Source organism: Martes martes (genome assembly GCF_963455335.1).
Source record: "Martes martes genome assembly, chromosome: 1".
Classification (NCBI taxonomy): domain Eukaryota; kingdom Metazoa; phylum Chordata; class Mammalia; order Carnivora; family Mustelidae; genus Martes; species Martes martes.
In genome coordinates, this window is record NC_137888.1 from 10,225,221 (window position 1) to 10,241,719 (window position 16,499).

The 16,499-nt window shown below is 47.1% G+C and overlaps 1 protein-coding gene across 1 annotated transcript in view; it reads right to left on the bottom strand.

Moving 5' to 3' along the window:
- The window catches only part of CLIC6 (chloride intracellular channel 6), a gene marked incomplete at its 5' end in the record, with an annotated part of 44,890 nt that extends 30,524 nt beyond the window's left edge, over positions 1–14,366 (bottom strand). Inside the window, one exon of the mRNA XM_080816252.1 lies at positions 13,263–14,366. Coding sequence (XP_080672378.1) covers positions 13,263–14,366 — 1,104 coding nt within the window. The remainder of the gene's footprint in view (positions 1–13,262) is intronic.
- Between the last annotated feature and the right edge of the window lie 2,133 nt (positions 14,367–16,499).

Consider the following 16,499-nt stretch of genomic DNA (forward strand, 5'->3'; position numbering starts at 1 on the left):
ACAGGGCCAAGGTAACTGCCAAGGTCAATAGGAAGGGCTGTATCAGCTGCTTGCAGGCAGGAGGCCAATGACTGCAAGGATTCCAGCTGTATCATCGCCATGACTACTGTGCAGCAGAGACCATCTGCAAGGTTTCTGGTCTTTAACTTTTCCCCAAGGCTGAGGGAACGGCTAACTGGACGGGAAACTACCCCTCCGGCCCATCTTCCCGTCTCGCGCCTTCCCTCTTCTGCCATCTAGCGGCAGCAAGGTGACCAGCGAGGACCGCGAGGATCCACAAACCCTAGGACAGAAGTAAGGCTCTTTGCAGAAGCAGAGCCAAAAGGAGCGGAGCCTCTCTCCCCCTACACCTCTGAAGACCGAAGAGAAAGGCCATTAAGCCTCTCGTCTTCGGATCTTTGTTGGTAGTTTATTGTTATACTAGCAAATCCCATGACACAAAGATTATGTGTCCTGCTTCTTAAAAGCCCGTCGAGGAAAAATGTATCATAAGTGCAGCAAGGCCTAGTTTAGAAAAGAAAAACTGAGTGTGTGTGTGTGTGTGTTTTTAATATTTTATTTATTTGACAGAAAGACAGCAAGAGAGGGAGCACAAGCAGAGGGAGAGGGAGAGAGAGAAGCAGGCTCCCCACCAAGCAGGGAGCCGGATGCGGGGCTCAACCCCAGGACCCTGGGATCATGACCTGAGCCGAAGGCAGACCCTTAATGACTGAGCCAGCCAGGCACTCCTGAGTGTTTTTTTTTTCCTTAAATAAATACAAGCCTGCACTATTGATAACGCTTTCGAGATTGACTTTGCCCAACCAACCAATGGTTTAGGCTGTCTGTCCCCAAGAAGTGGGGAAACGGGCCCATTGTCTGCACTTTATTAATATATTGTGTTTATGAAGTCCTTCACTCCAGGCTGCAAAAAAAATAAATATTTATTTATTTATATAATAAATATGTATTTATTATATATAAATATAATATAAATATATGCATTACATAATTATATAAAATAAATTATATAAAATAAATATAATATTAAAAGTAAATATTTATTATAAAATAAATGTATATTTATATATATCTTGAAAATATGTATATATTGAAAAGTGCTTCTCACTCTTCCATACACTTAGAACTTAAGAACATTTTAAGTCATCATTATACTTAGATCCTAAGAAATATATTTTAGATCTTGAAACTTTGAAACATAATCTGAACCTTTCAAAAAGCCCCTTCATCCTGAATACATTCCCAAGTTATGTATAGTATTTATTCTTTTCAACTGTCATGACAATCAGTGTATTATTAGATGGATTAGGTGGTTGACGCACCGCCCCCTATCCCACCCCCGACCTAGCTTAATCACTGAATCAAACTGCTCTTAGCTTTAAATTCCAGCCAAAGGCTTAGTTGCGTTAGTATTCATCGTCACAGTAGGTGGAATCAAGTCATAAGAAGTACACGGACGAACAAAATGGAACTTACTACTTATCCTCATATATGAATTATGCTTTAAAAACTCCAGGGCTATTTTTAATCCTTATTTAATAATATGGCCTGATACCAACTGAACCTTTTACACAGACATGAAAAGCTTATTTCCTTGTAAAATTCTCACAAGGAATTATTACAACAAAGGAACATTTTGTTCTGGAAAGCCTGCTTAATAATGCAGCCTGTTTTTATATACCCTGGTGGTTTGCGTTCTTGAATGGCTAAGAATATTCCAGTCCCTACAGTGACCGCAGAGGGAAAAACATCCATGCAGCAAACAGATGAACCAGCCACAGGGAGCCTTAATTCTTCGCCCTGCGTACTCCTGGACTGGCCTTAAAGCCCTCTGTGCCTCTCGCCATGGCCTTTAGACCCACCCAGATTTCACCAGCTGAGAGGAGACATAAGCCATACCTCCCAGTTACCTACTGCCAAGTAATGAATTACCCCAAATGTAGCAGGGGGGTGCTGCTTTTTTATGTCTCGTGATTTCATCAGGACAGGAATGAGGACAAGGTCTTCAACTAGGTGACTCTTCTGTTCCACGTGGCATTGACAAAAGTCACTCAGTGGTGTTCAGCGGGTGGATGGGCCCATCTGAGGGGTTCAAGGTAGCTTCATGCACTTGTCTAGGGTCTCAGCAGCATGGCCGGTAGGCTGGGCTCAGCTGGGCTCAGCTGGGATTGCCAAAGAGAGCACCATGGAGTGCCTCCAGCTGGTGGCCTCCAGAGGGCCAGTGAACAAGGCAGAAGCTGCACAGCCTTTTATAGTGAACCACACAGCGTCACTCCCACCGTATTCTACTGGTGTCCAGGCAGTCACAGGGGTCTGGCCAGATTTGGAGGGAGGAGAGAGACTCAGAGACCCCATTTCGCAATGGGAGGACGGTCAAAGAACTTGCAGCCACCTTTAACCCACCCCACCATCATGGGATTTCAAGGTGTGAGGAAATGCCCCAATCATTTGTGTCTAGATCCAGCTCTTTCCTAACTTGAACTGGTTTAAGAACATTTTAGCAGTGCCTCAAAGCCGTGAAGTTGTGTCTTTTATATCCAGGATGGGCAGAACGGCGTCTCTGCGGCATTTCCTACAGCAAATGTCAATACCGTATAATTACTGTAATTACAACACATGGGCAAGGAGGGCCTCGAGCTGACATCTGGGCCACTCCATGTACCCTTTCTAGAGTCATTTCTCTGTCCTCTCTACAAAGCAGCCATTTATTCTTATGAAGAAGAAACTCCGGGCCAATTAAGTAGAGACTCGCCCCAGTGACCCTTTTTGTTTCCAAGTGTGGGGATCCTGAGTGGCCCCAGAGACACAATAGACTTGGGTCCCCATTCACAAAGCTGGACGATTCTGTCTTCTGGCCTGCAGGACTCTCTCCCGGAGGGATGGCCAGGCCCTGTGGGAGGAGAAAGCCCAGACCCATTCTGCCCAAGTCTTTATCTTTGTGCTTTTCTAACCTTGTTGGGGGCTTAGGATGCTGCGGTACAGTAGGAAGAGCCCCCTGGGTGCCCCAGCCCCAGCCCTGGTCACAGTGGGTGGGGGGAAGAGGAGTCAGGGCAGGCGGTCATTGTGGGGCTTCTGATGAGGCCCTTCAGATCACAGCCACGGCACGTCTGACACACTCCGCACATTGCAGACCTCACGGGCTTTAAAGTCCGCACAGAACAAAAGAATTATTGGTTTGGAGATCCAGGGACGGGGGCTTTCTTCCCAAATGAGGAAAATTAACAATTTTGGGGGGTACCTTTGGGTCATGGAGGCAGTGAGTTCGAAGACTCTTGGACCGACTTAATCTCCACCCCAGCTTGGCTCCCTTTGTTTGAGCTTCAGGCGAGGATGCCTTTGACTCTGTCCCCACACATGGTCAGACTGGATGAAGTTCTGGGTAATGACTCAATGGCTTCTTTGTGTCATTTAACTCTGCAGAGAATTTGATGCTGAAGAAAACTCGGAGGCATTAACACATCAGAAATGAGGGGCACTTACTTTTTGTTAACTGCCACTTGAAGCACGATATTATGACTGTCCTAAACAGCAGCAATAAAACAAGATTGCTCCATTGCTCTCCACATATTGACATTAGCTGTAGAAAATGCCGCAGAGACACCATTCTCCCCATCCCTGGGTATAAATGACATAACTCCATGGCTTTGAGGCACTGCTAAAATGTTCTTAAACCAGTGCAAGTTAATAAAGAGCTGGATCTAGACACAAACATTGGAGCTGTGTGGTTCACTATAAAAGGCTGTGCAGCTTCTGCCTCGTTCACTGACCCTCTTGAGGCCACCAGCTGGAGGCACTCCATGTAGGTGCTCCCTCTGACAATCCCAGCTGAGCCCAGCTGAGCCCAGCCTTCCAGCCACACAGCCGAGACCCTAGACAGGTGCTTGAAGCTGCCTTGAACCCCTCAGATGGGCCCAGTCACCAGCTGAACAACACTGAGTGACCTGTGTCTCCCTCCCCCATTTTTTATTCTTCTACTATATTCCTTACCACAGCTCCACCATAGAAACAGAAAGCCAAAAACAACGTGCAACATGCTCGGACCTTTCATAGCTGTTCAGTTACTGTGCTCAGACTCAAGCCAAGGTCTGTGAATGTAATGTGATGATGCATGAGGCATTGCTAACTTAGATGGAAAGAATTTATGAGATTATAAAATTTACATTCTGCAAAATGCATCATTAAAACTGACCACCCAATTCTTTTTACCTGATGCAGTAAATATGCTTGTACTTTGCTCATTCACTTTCCCATCCATCCTGCACAGCACAATCTTCCAAAGGGAAGGGACTGCAGCAGAAGGGCAGAGCCCAGGCTGTCAGAGATCTACAGGCTAGATCCCCTCCCCCCCTTTCAGGCTCGTTGTGCAGCCTGCCATCCTACACCTCCCACCTATTCCAGCAACCCCCCCCCCTTGCTCCCCTTCCTCAAACTGCACTCTCGCCATTTCCTTCTGGATCACTCTGTAGGCCGAAAGCTCTAGAAAAGTGAGGGTTGTGTTCATCATTGTTTGTCGCTGTTGTACCCCAGCCCCGGGCACAATGTCTGATACTTGGCAGGCACTCAATAAATATTTGCTTTAAATAGCCACTTGGGTCCAAAATACCACCCAGGAGTTCGGAAAACTGAAAAGCAGCTTTTACTTCTCCCCCCAGCAAGAGCCTCAACATTCATGTGGCCAACCAAGCCCAAAGGGAGAAGACACAGTGAGTTGTGGGTAGAGTCCATAAACCCAGTAAAAGTCTGGACTTAAGAGACTATTTCTAATCTGATGATTTCATGCACACACATATCAAATTAGACTTACCCTTGCAGACTGAATAGTATATATCAACTGTTGCCCATAGTGCTATCCCCTGAGATGCTTCCGAAGTATCTCTCCGAATGATCTTTGGTATTTGAGTATTTCAATTCCCCCTCCCACTAATTAAACATAAGCGCTGGGTAGTCTTCCACAATTCACTGGATGTCTACAACTGGGATTTGTCATCATTCTCTATAAATTTTGGTCAATTATTTCAACAGATGGGGGCATAAATAGAACATCTGGCTAGGAGACAATCTCAGAAACCATATTTTGGTATCACTGCACCACATTTGATTCCTTTTCACTCTGGTTTTTATTTGTGCGATTCAAGTTCATCCCAGTAGATGGCATGCCAAAATCAAAGTGATGTATCTTACCTGTTCAGATGCAGCAGTGTGGCATGAAATGATCCTGCGATCTGTATATTTTAAACCTTGTTTTGAATAGGAATTCTTACCATGTAAGAAAGAATGTAGTTTTCCAAGGGCATGCACTTGATAAAATGTAACCTGCTAATTAAAAAGAAAAGGAGAAAGGCAGGATTCGAAATATCTGATCCCTCAGGACTCAAGAAGTGATAGAATGGAAGGTAAAACAGAACATGTAAAGATTCTAGTAAATGAAGTTGAAGATTTGAAGAGATCTGTCACAGCCTTTGCTTGGTTTTCCCATGCATCAATTCCAAGAAGTTACTAAGACTAAAAGGATGAATTACTCCAGTACAAATAGTCAAAACAGTCCCATAAAATATATCCAACCCACATGACAGACAATGGTCTAATTTCCTTAATGTAAAAATCAGGAAGAATAAGGCCAAACGTAGACTTGAAAAATGGGCAAAGGACATAAGCAAGCTGCTCATGGAAAAATGGTATCAATAGTTGTTAGAGCTATAAAAGTACACTGAAAGAGATGTGAATTAAATGACAATGGATATCATTTTTCACCTCTCAGCTTCAAAAAGTTTGAGAAAACTCTGAGTAGGGAAGGTTGGGGAAATCAACATGGCCTACATATTGTGTCAGGAGGACATTATGTGGTGGAACCTCTGAAGAGGAAATTTGGTAAAGGTTATCAAAATCTTAAACAGGCACATCCTTTCCTGTATCAATGTCATTTCTAAGAACTGAGCTACCATGTGTGATTACACATCTGTGGAGGGATATTCACCTCAGCGCGGTTTAAGATACAAAAGTGGAAACCACCCAAACATCCACTTGTGGGAAACTGACTATAGAGTATACCCATCACTAGAAAACTATGAAATTTTTGACAAGAATTTGATAGAACTATAGGTACTAATACAGAATGATTTCTAAGATATATTATTAAGTAAAGAAAGCAAGATGTAACCCAATATACATCCAGTGTACTACTTTTTATGAAAAAAAAAGTGGGTGTGGTATTTTTTAAAATATATCCGCAAATCATTTGACTTTCCCTTTAAAACATGGAGTTTAATTTTGATCTCCTTGGGGTGCCTGGGTGGCTCAGTGGGTTAAGCCGCTGCCTTCGGCTCAGGTCATGATCTCAGGGTCCTGGGATCGAGTCCCGCATCGGGCTCTCTGCTCAGCAGGGAGCCTGCTTCCCTCTCTCTCTCTCTCTGCCTGCCTCTCTGCCTACTTGTGATCTCTCTCTGTCAAATAAATAAAATCTTTAAAAAAAATTTTTTTTGATCTCCTTAAGTATTGGACTTAATGAATAAAATAAGACCAGAAGTGACAGTTGTGGTTTCTTCTCTCTTGGACCCATGCTCTGGGGAAAGCCAGACACCATGTTGTGAGCACATCAAAGCAGCCCAGGAAGAGAGCCCCAAGTGGTGAGGAACTGAACTTCTTGCCAACAGACATGTGAGTCAGCCACCCCGACACCCCAACCAACCCTTCAGATGAGACCACAGCTCTGCCAACATCTCTACTGTAACCTCATGAGCCAGAACTACCCAACCAAACTGATCCCAAATTCCTGACACAGAGAAACTGTGAATAACAGGTGTTTGTTGTTTTAGATTGCTAAGTCTTAGAGTAACTTATTATACAGTGTTAGATAACTAATAAGGTGAGAATATTTACATATAAGCTTGCATACGCACAGAATATCTCTGGAAAGATATTCAGTGGCTGTCTCCAGGAAGAAAAACTGAAAGGTTGGACCTCAGGGGTAGAAAAAGACTTCCTTTTCCTTTCATTATGTTGCAATGCATTGTATGTTTTTATATTTATAATCTCTGTTTTATTTCAATCTCACTTAAATCAAGATTAGAGACTTCACAAAAGAAACATTTCTAACAATATGTATAAGATGTGTGGTGTCTTAAATATTTTTCACTGTTATAGACACTGCTGATTCTTTACTCAATAGTCATTCCCCTTCTTCCTTGCTAAATAAAACTCCAATTTTGTGCCAGAGGCAGTGTATCTAGTCCCAGGTCATGAATCAAAGGAGATTTAAGCTATGGGTCAGCAAAACTTGTCTTAAAGGGCCCGACAATAAATGTTTTAGGCTTTGCAGACTCCAGCTGAAAATGGAATTGGACACTGCCTCCCTGTGGGAAGGAGAATGGGTTGCCAGAAGACACGCTGATGTCTTTAGAAGTTGTCTAGGGGCGCCTGGGTGGCTCAGTGGGTTAAAGCCTCTGCCTTTGGCTCAGGTCATGATCCCAGTGTCCTGGGATCAAGGCTCGAATCAGGCTCTCGGCTCTGTGGGGAGCCTGCTTCCTCCTCTCTCTCTGCCTGCCTCTCTGCCTACTTGTGATGTCCGTCAAATAAATAAATAAAATATTTTAAAAATATGAAGGCACGGACCCTGTCTGTCTTGCTTGACATTGGGTACACAAACTCTAGCACAGAGTCAACACATAGGAGGTGATATATCCACATGGGCTAAGTTAACAGACTAATCTGCAGTTCTGTGACCCACTTGAACCTAAACCATGGCTCAGAGCTTTGTCCTTGATATATTCCATCAAAGTCTAGATTTTGTTTTTCTATGTATATGAAACTAAAGGGTAAATTTACCTGCTCTAAGAATCCAGTGTTTTGTTTCTGAAGGTGTCTTACAGATATCTAGATACTCAGGGAGGTAGGATATCTGAGAGGACTCCTGAAGGGCAGCTGACCTTGAGAAATCAAAGCTATGAAGGAGACCCACTGTGAGGAGGAGGACCTCAGGCTGGGGGTGAAGCATGATCACTCACTAAAAAAGTTATCTGAAGAGTCCAGAGCACACGGCCCGTCAGCACCAGTGAGGGGCTAGAGCTGTGGCATATGAGTACCCAGCAAAGCAGAGCCACAAATTCCCACAGCCCTGAGGGAATTCCAGCATCTTGCAGCCCTGTTGCCAAGACGTCTTCATGGAGGAGAATGACTCTGGCTCTTTCAGAAGGGATGCTGGACTGGGTTGGGAGGAAACAGCTTTGTGTCCAGCTTCTCACTAGCTGAGTCACCTTGGACTGTGCATCCATCCGGCTATTTACCTATCATTACCAAAAGCACTGACTGAGAGCTTAGAACAAGCCCACCGCCATGCCAGGTGAGGAGGACATGATGTGAAGAAGCTATTATCACATGGATCTCACTCAGCATGGAGAGAGAGACCATGACCCCCAGTGAGCATGTGTTTCCCCCCAGTGTTTCCTCCAGTTTCCACCCCAACTAACTTTACTGATTTCATAAATGAGTTTGTAAGCTCAGCCATAAGAAAAGATGAATACTTCTCACTTACATCAACCTGATTAGAACTGGAGGGTATTATGCTGAGTGAAATCAGTCAATCAGAGAAAGACAATTATCATCTGGTACTTACATGTGGAATATAAGAAACCATGCAGAGGATCATAGGGGAAGGGAGGGAAAACTGAATGGGAAATCATCAGAGAGGGAGACAAACCATGAGAGCCTCTTAACTCTAGGAAACAAACTGAGGGTTGCTGGAGGGGAGGTGGGTAGGGGGATGGGGTAATTGGGTGATGGGCATTAAGGAGGGCACAAGATGTGATGAGCACTGGGTATTATACTCAACTGATGAATTATTGAACACTACATGTGAAAATACTGATCTACTATAAGTTGGCTAATTGAATTTAAATTTGAAAAATGTGTTTGTAAGCAAGTTGTGTAAGACACCCAGGAAACAACAAAAAATATTATTTTGGGGGGAGAGGTAAAGTCATAGAAATGCATCTTTGCTCATTTCCCTTCAGAGCACATGGTCACAGTCCACACAGCGTTATGAAAATACCAACTCCCTTTCAAGCTCCTCGGGCACCGAGCCCCCACAGAACGGTCTCAACATGCTCTCTCCTGGAGAAAGGTACGTGGATTGCTGCAGCCAACTGGTCTACCAGGAGTCTCTCAGCTGCTGTTCCTGGACACACACCTATCCTTCCCAACTTGCCGTAGCCGCATGGTGTGGCACTGCTCGGCTGACTCCATTTAGGTACTCATTTGTGTTGGGGGGCAGTTCTCAGTGACAATGCCTATTCAGAGGTCAAGTCCTTCTTGAGTTGGACTTTGTTCCATCTTCAATTCCACCTATTGAGAGACCTAAATGTGATGGCAAATGCAAGTTTCCAAGCTCCACAGTAGCTACGTGTTAAATATATGGTGTCCAAAACCTGGTTTAAGAAACTCTTAGACTCTGGCCCAGGATTGTTCATTGGTCACATTGAGGTTTTTTAGGTCATGTGAAATTTGCCAGGAAACCCATCTTAGACTGTCCCACCCCTAGACCTTACCTTAAAGTATACACAATCGCCAGGTACTATTGGATTAGAAACACCAAATTTGTAAGCAAGACTTCCTTAGTGACTAAATCCCCACAGCTGGTGAAGTCCCTACCTTATCCTTTGTTGTCAGTATTTTGTTTGTCGTTTGTTATTGTTATGTTAGTATGTTATTATATTGTAACCCTCTGTTATGAGTAAAGAAGAAAGGAATCTTTCTTACTAAATATGCCGCAGGGTTACCCTATAATTTGATGACAAATAATTAATACTTCTTTGTAAAAAAAACAAAAATAAGAATTACCATGATCAGCAATTAATTTACCATACAATAATTCAGGGAAGTTTTCCTTGGTCTGTTCCATATGTTCTTGGCTCTTTTTCAAGAATACATTCTCACATGCTTACAGAATAAAACAAAATGTCAAATTAGTAAGATGACAATTTCCACAAAGATGGAGTATATAAACCACCAGGTGGCTAAAAGTAGAAGCAGATTTGATGTGCACCTGTTACTGGGTCATCAGTCATCACTTTGTGGTATATTTGCAGCTGATATATTTATTTTAAAAAATATGGGGAAATGTAAAAGTTAAAAATTGACAAATAAAATATGGGCTAATTAATTACAACCATGTTTACTAGGCTGTCAGATGAAAGCGAGGGGAATGTTTGGAATGTTTGCGGTACTTCTCCTTAAAGAACAAATCTGTGAATTCTGCATTCCAGTGATGGCACAGAAAAATTGACATGTTTACAAAACCCAGGAGGTCAGATGTCTACTACGCAGTGTGGTCAAAACTCCGTGGAGCCCAAAGAAGGAACCTCAAGAAAGCTAAATCTGGCAAAGAAATCCTATTTTAGACTAATTTAAGGATTTTAAATCAAGTATTACAAACTCAAAAGGTAGAAGTGTCTAAAGAGTTTTGCTTGATTTCTGCATTGGGGTCTTTTCTGTTTTTAAGGGTAATGATTTGTAAGATAAAGAGAAAGTGAAGTGCCTTAACTATCCCACGAGGCACATCTTAACTGACCCTCAGATGTTATATCAAGTAGTAGTTGCTTAAAGACCAATCTACCTGTTTGGAGATCTGTTTTCGTAAAGGAAAAAAAAAAAAAATATATGGGGTGGGAGCAGGCAACTGAGAACCAGGATGATCATGTCAGAACAAAACATTCTGGAAAGCTGTCCGTGACAAGCCCCTTGCCTCTGCCCACACAAACTGCTCCTGAGCAGGAACTGAGGAAAAAAACAAAACAAAATAAAAAAAAACTTATTTTTACTTTTCATAACATTCCTATCCTCAGAGAATGGAGTAACTAGGTACCTAGATAGATTTTCCCTTAAAAAGGCGGGGGGCGGGGCGCCTGGGTGGCTCAGGCAGTTAAGCCTCAATCCTGCTTCCGGTTCCCTGCTCAGCAAGTATCCTGCTTCTCCCTCTGCCTCTACCCCTCCCCCTACTTGTGCTTTCTCTCTCCATCTCTCCCCAATCCCCCCAAAAAATAAGTAAATAAAATCTTTAAAAAACTTAAAAAGAGGCAGGGATGGAATGGGCAGGGGATTGTTTCTGTGCAAAATCCAATGGACATTTGTGGGAGCTGAGCAGATAGAACAAGTACGCACAATTACACAATGCTTATTTCAAGCCAGGTGCTTTTCTAAGTGCTTTACATAATCAAATTCTTGAATCCCCATAACAACCTTGTGGGGTAGGTACTACGATTATCCCCATTTTATCCATAAGCAACAAAGGCACGGAAAGGTTACGTAGCTTGCCTAAGGTCACCCTGCAAGAAAGCAGCAGAGCCAGAATTTGATCCCAGTGGCTCTAATGTCCACGGTATATACTACCTCGTGCAGGCAGCCACCCATTCAAACCTTCATCATGTTCCAAGCCTGTGCTCCATGTGGAGAATAGAAAGTGAATCTCACACAGTCAAGGGAAGAGGTAAAACACGCATCATGTGAAGGGACCTTCAGCAGAGGGACACCCAACCCAGACTAGGGCTGCCAAAGGTGCCACAGAGGAGACGATGCCCGTGCTGAATCTAGACACACAGCAGACAACCAGGCAGGAGGCAAGGAGTGGGGTGAGGGAGGAAGAAACTTGACTCAGGCAGAGGGTACAGCATCTGTGCAACTTCCAGGCAGGCAAGAATGTGGATCTCGCAAGGAATGGTAACTAGTTCAATAGGCTGGCATGGTGGTACTATGGGTGGGAAAGTCGGGCGGTGAGGGGGAAACCCAGGCAATACCACAGAGGCCAGAATGCCATCGTAAGTGGCCTGTGGCCTTGGCTAAGGAGTGTGGCCTCATCTTAAAGTCTACAAGAAACAACTGGAGAATTTTACTTTCAGAAATAAAGCGATCAGATCTCATTTCCCAGCTCACTGGCTATCACCAAAGGCCTAGACTGGAGAGCTGAAAAATGGAAGCAGGAAGACGAGGAAGATGTTACGTATTTCAAAACTATAACAAGAAACTGCAAAGATATGCTGGAAGCAGGTGGCCATGAGATGGAGTAAGGGGGAATTGCTTACATCAAGGGCAGATCTGGGGTAGACACAGCAGCACTGTGTTCAGCTCTCCCCCTTCTCCTGCCCTCCCAGTTCCCCCTCCCGTCCCTGCAGACGTCCAGCCTTCCTAAGGCTATATCCTCTATTAGGATATAATCTTATCCCAACACCTAACCTTGAAATGCTCCAGGGTCTTCAGAAATGCTCAGAACAGCACCTTCCTGAACCAGTGAAGAAACGCATGCCCTGTCTTCCCTAACCCCTTTGCCCCCCAAACAATTCTTGAAATTCTGAAGTTAATCACTTTTCTCTTTTTTTCTCTTTTTGCTGGTTAGAATTTGCTTACATTCCCGTCAAGGAGCTTTAGGTCCTAACTGGCTTCTATAAGCCTGAAAGTATTTTGAAGGGATTACAATTCAACATGCGATGCACATTCTTGACCTTATTATCTGCTGCTTTCCTGGTCCTGCCCAAGGTCCTCAGAAAGGGCTTTTTTTTTTTTTTTTTTTAAACAAAGATACCCGTTTGTGTGAGCTACTCCTGGACCTTGTCCTTTACCTTTGATGCCTTGTAGAAAGGCCTCTTTAAACGCAAAAGTTCCTCAGTGGTGTCCTACAAATTCTTCAATAAAATCACTGCTTTCTTCCCATTTGAAGCAGGGTTGAAATATGTCTTAAAAGCAGATGATGTTCAAGTCACCAGCATCTTGTATTCTCCCAAAATAAACGTTAAAATGCTCAACAAATATTATAATATTTAAATAAATTTCCACTTTCCTTCCAAATACCAAGGAGGGATACTTTTTGGGAGCTGAAAACACTGGGCAGCTCTGGGCCTCTGAAAGTTGAGTCCCGGGGAGACTTCTCACATTACAACCTGTTCCCATTTTTTTTTTTTTTTCACTTCAAGTGAAATCCTTTGGCATGAATTGCTTTGAACATTAATAGGGCGTATCACTTTTTTTAAAAAATTGATTCTTCAATAGTCTCCAGACTAGAAGGACCAGTTAGGATTTTCAGAACAAAAGGCAGTGGGATGCTGGACCCGCACCCCCACTACCCCTACCCAGCTTCTTGTTTCCAAACCATCCTGCCTCCCCAAAACGCTCCTGAAACTCTCCAATGACCCCCAGGCCATCCCGCCTCCCTCCCGTGAACAGAGGCGGCGATCCAGACAGCTGGAAGACCCAGACTCAAAACCCGCTTAGACTCAACTCACCTTCACGAAGAGGGTGATGTCGTGCTCCTGCCGCGGGGCCCCCTCCTCTGACGTCTCGCCATCCTCTCCTCCGCCATTCACCCGCCCGGTCTCCTCCCGGCCCTCGACGCTGCCCTCCTCCGCCAGGTGGTTGCTGAGCTCGGCCTCGGGCTCCGAGGCCCGGGGTGGCGCGGCCGCCTCTGCCCGAGCGCCGCTGCTGTCTGGGGGCTCCTCCTCGGCCCCGGCTGCGACCGGCTCGCCTGGCACCTCCGGGTCGCGCTCTCGCCTCTCCTCCTCGGCCTCCTCCATCTCCTCTTGGGGTTCACCCTGGTCCGCGTCCTCGACAGCTTCCGCCCTCGAGTCCCCGGGGGCCACTTCCTCCGACTCCTCTGTTCCCGTCGCCCCCGCCTCGTCGGCGGCGGCGCCCGCCGCTGCACCCCCAGGCTCCTCCGCAAGCTCCCCGGGGCCGCACCCCCCAATCTCCGCCGCCGCGGCCTCGGTGGGCTCGACCTGGGGCTGGGAGCTGAGATCCCCTCCGTCCCGCGGTTCACCCTCGGCCTCGAGCGCCCCTCCCGCCTGCCCCGCGGCTTCCATGCTGGCCCCCTGCGCCCCCGGCGTGCCGCCTCCGGGTTCCTCTGGCCCTTGCTCCGCTTTCTCCTTCGCCCCGGGGACCTCGGTCTCCCCTGAATCCCCCTGAATCTCCCTCGAGGCCTCGCCCTGCGTGCCGCGGCCGGGGCTCGCTTCCTCCACCTGCTCTGCGCCGCTTGCCTTCTCTCCCTGGGGGACCTCGGCGCACCCCGGGGCGCCCTCCTCGGCCTCCGCCTCGCCCTGCGCTGCCCTCGCGCCCTGCGTCTCGGCCCCCGGGCCACTGTCCGCGCCCGGCTCCGGCTCGCTCGCGCGCCCTCCGTCCAGATCGGTGCCTTCTGCCTGGTTCACCGCGACCGTCGCTGCTGCGCCCGCCCCCTCGCCCCTCGGCGCCTCCGCTGCTCCCTCGCTGGCCTCCTCCCGCTCCGCCCTCCCGCCCGCGGCCCCCCGCTCGCCAGGTTTCCCTGCCGGAGGCACGGGGGCCTCAGGCGCCCCCTGGGGACCTGGGGGGGCCCCCTCCAGCTCCGCGGCCTCGGCCATGGCCGCAGATCCCTATCCTCCACTGGAGCCCCTTCCTTGACACTGCTGACGGACGGAGCAAGCGGCCCTGGACGAGGAGCTCCGTGCCAGGGGGCCACTGCGCCCGCTCCAAGAGGACGCCCCGCTCCGGGCTCGCGGGGCGCCAGGCGGGGCGGAGCGCAGGAACTGCGGGGTTAAATGGGCTCGACCCCAAGACACGGCGCCTCTCCTCCCGGTTTAAGCTCTCTGGTATCGTCCTCCACCTCCACCGTAACTGCGTCTCCCCGGTTCCACGACTGCTTCCCACCCAGACTCTAATTCTGACCCAGGTTCCCTGGAGGCGCTGGCCACCGCGGAGCAGAGCCGGGTTGGGGAAGACCTCTTCGCTCCCGCACCCTTTGAAATGCCTGGCCTGCCGTCCTGGGGCTGACCAGAAGTCCTCGGTGCCAACTCCATCCCCCTGGGGCTTGGGCGGGGTTTGCACCCCATCCTCTCCCCCTGTTTGGGTGGCCTGGGAGCCTGGCCAATGACAGCCTTTCTCACGGCCCTTGTGGATCTCAGGGGAAAAGATTCTGGTTCGAATGGCAGCTTGGGTGTTTTCTGTAACAGCATCAAGTTCCAGAGCCATTTGGATCACACCCCCGCCAACCCCCCACACTGGACACCCAAATACCTAATCTCCACTTCCCCCAGGCACCCAAGCGTTCAGCTTCTCAGCTGGTACCTAATGCAGATGTCCAGGTCCTGCCTCAATGTCCAAGAGCAAGGGAGGTAAATCCTGGAAGAGAGCTGAAGGGGAGGCCACCTACCAATTTTTGCAAGCCCTTCCTGAGAGGTATCTCTGCCCCATAGAGAAGCAAAAGGACTCTTGCTTCTCTGACCAGAGGTGGGCTCCGTTGAGCACAAGGGTTCCCTCCTCAAGGTATGACAAGTATGGGGGCCTTGCACTGGGGAGAGGTTAGATCCTTCATCTCCTGTTTCCTGAAGACTCTAACAGTGTATGTTTCAGATTCTAGATTTTTCCAAACCATGGCCAGTGCTTTACCTGGTTCCCTGTTAAGGGCTTGGGGAGGTGGGGGTAAAGAGAAGAAAATACAAGATTTGAAGACGGGGGCGGCGGCATTCCTGGGTTGGGAACCTCCCGGAATCCCATACTGGACACCTTTTCCCCAAGGAAAGGAAGTTCTGATGAAAATTATGTGATAATGGGATGCCTGGGTGGCTCAGTCGGTGAAGCCCCTGCCTTCGGCTCAGGTTATGATCCCAGAGTCCTGGGATCAAGCCCCGCATCGGGCTCCTGGCTCAGTGGGGAGGCTGCTTCTCTCTCTCTGCCTCTGCCTGCCTCTCTGCCTGTGCTTGCTCTCTCTCTCTCTGACAAATAAGTAAGTAAGTAAGTAAATAAATAAATAAATAAAATTATGTAGTAAGTTTATTATGAGCTAGGCTGAATCGTGTGGGTTACAGAGAGGAGCCCGCTGCCCCAGATGGCGCAGTCTAAATGTGATAGAGTAGGGAGCCCAACTCAAGACTGATTTGAGTTTGTCAGGCTCTTAGTGGCCTTGACACTGCCCTGAGACACCTTAGTCTATCACATCCACAGAGGGCTCTGTCATCCCTAAAAGATCAGATGGTATATTTGATATGGCTTAGAGTCACCCATTTAGCCAATCATCAGGATGTCTCCTTCTATACTCATTGTCCAGCACTGATAGGTAACAAGACAGGAGCCCAATGTCACCTAGATCCGTGCTACCGTTCTCCAAGGTTGTGCCCTGTTGGGAAAGGAAGGGGCCAGAAGCTTCATCACCACAGAGCACGGCACTCACACATACGAACTAGACAGAAATATCAGACACAGATGCTGCCTTGTAAAAGCTCCGGTCACCGGGAAAATCCTGCAGCATTTGCAAGGCAAGACAGCGATCAGCCTTATTTCTTAAGGAAAGACAAAGCCAGCACCATCATCCCCAGACAGCAAACACAGTCCAGGACAACGCAAAGCCCGTGAGGCCAGATGGGTTTCAGAAAACAGAATTCTTAGAAATGGAAAGTTGGCTGAGAGTTTCCAGTATATATTATGTCACACGGCTCACCACCCCGTGATCAGACGCATTGTTATTTCTGCAGTGATACCAGTGAACACTCACATTAGAT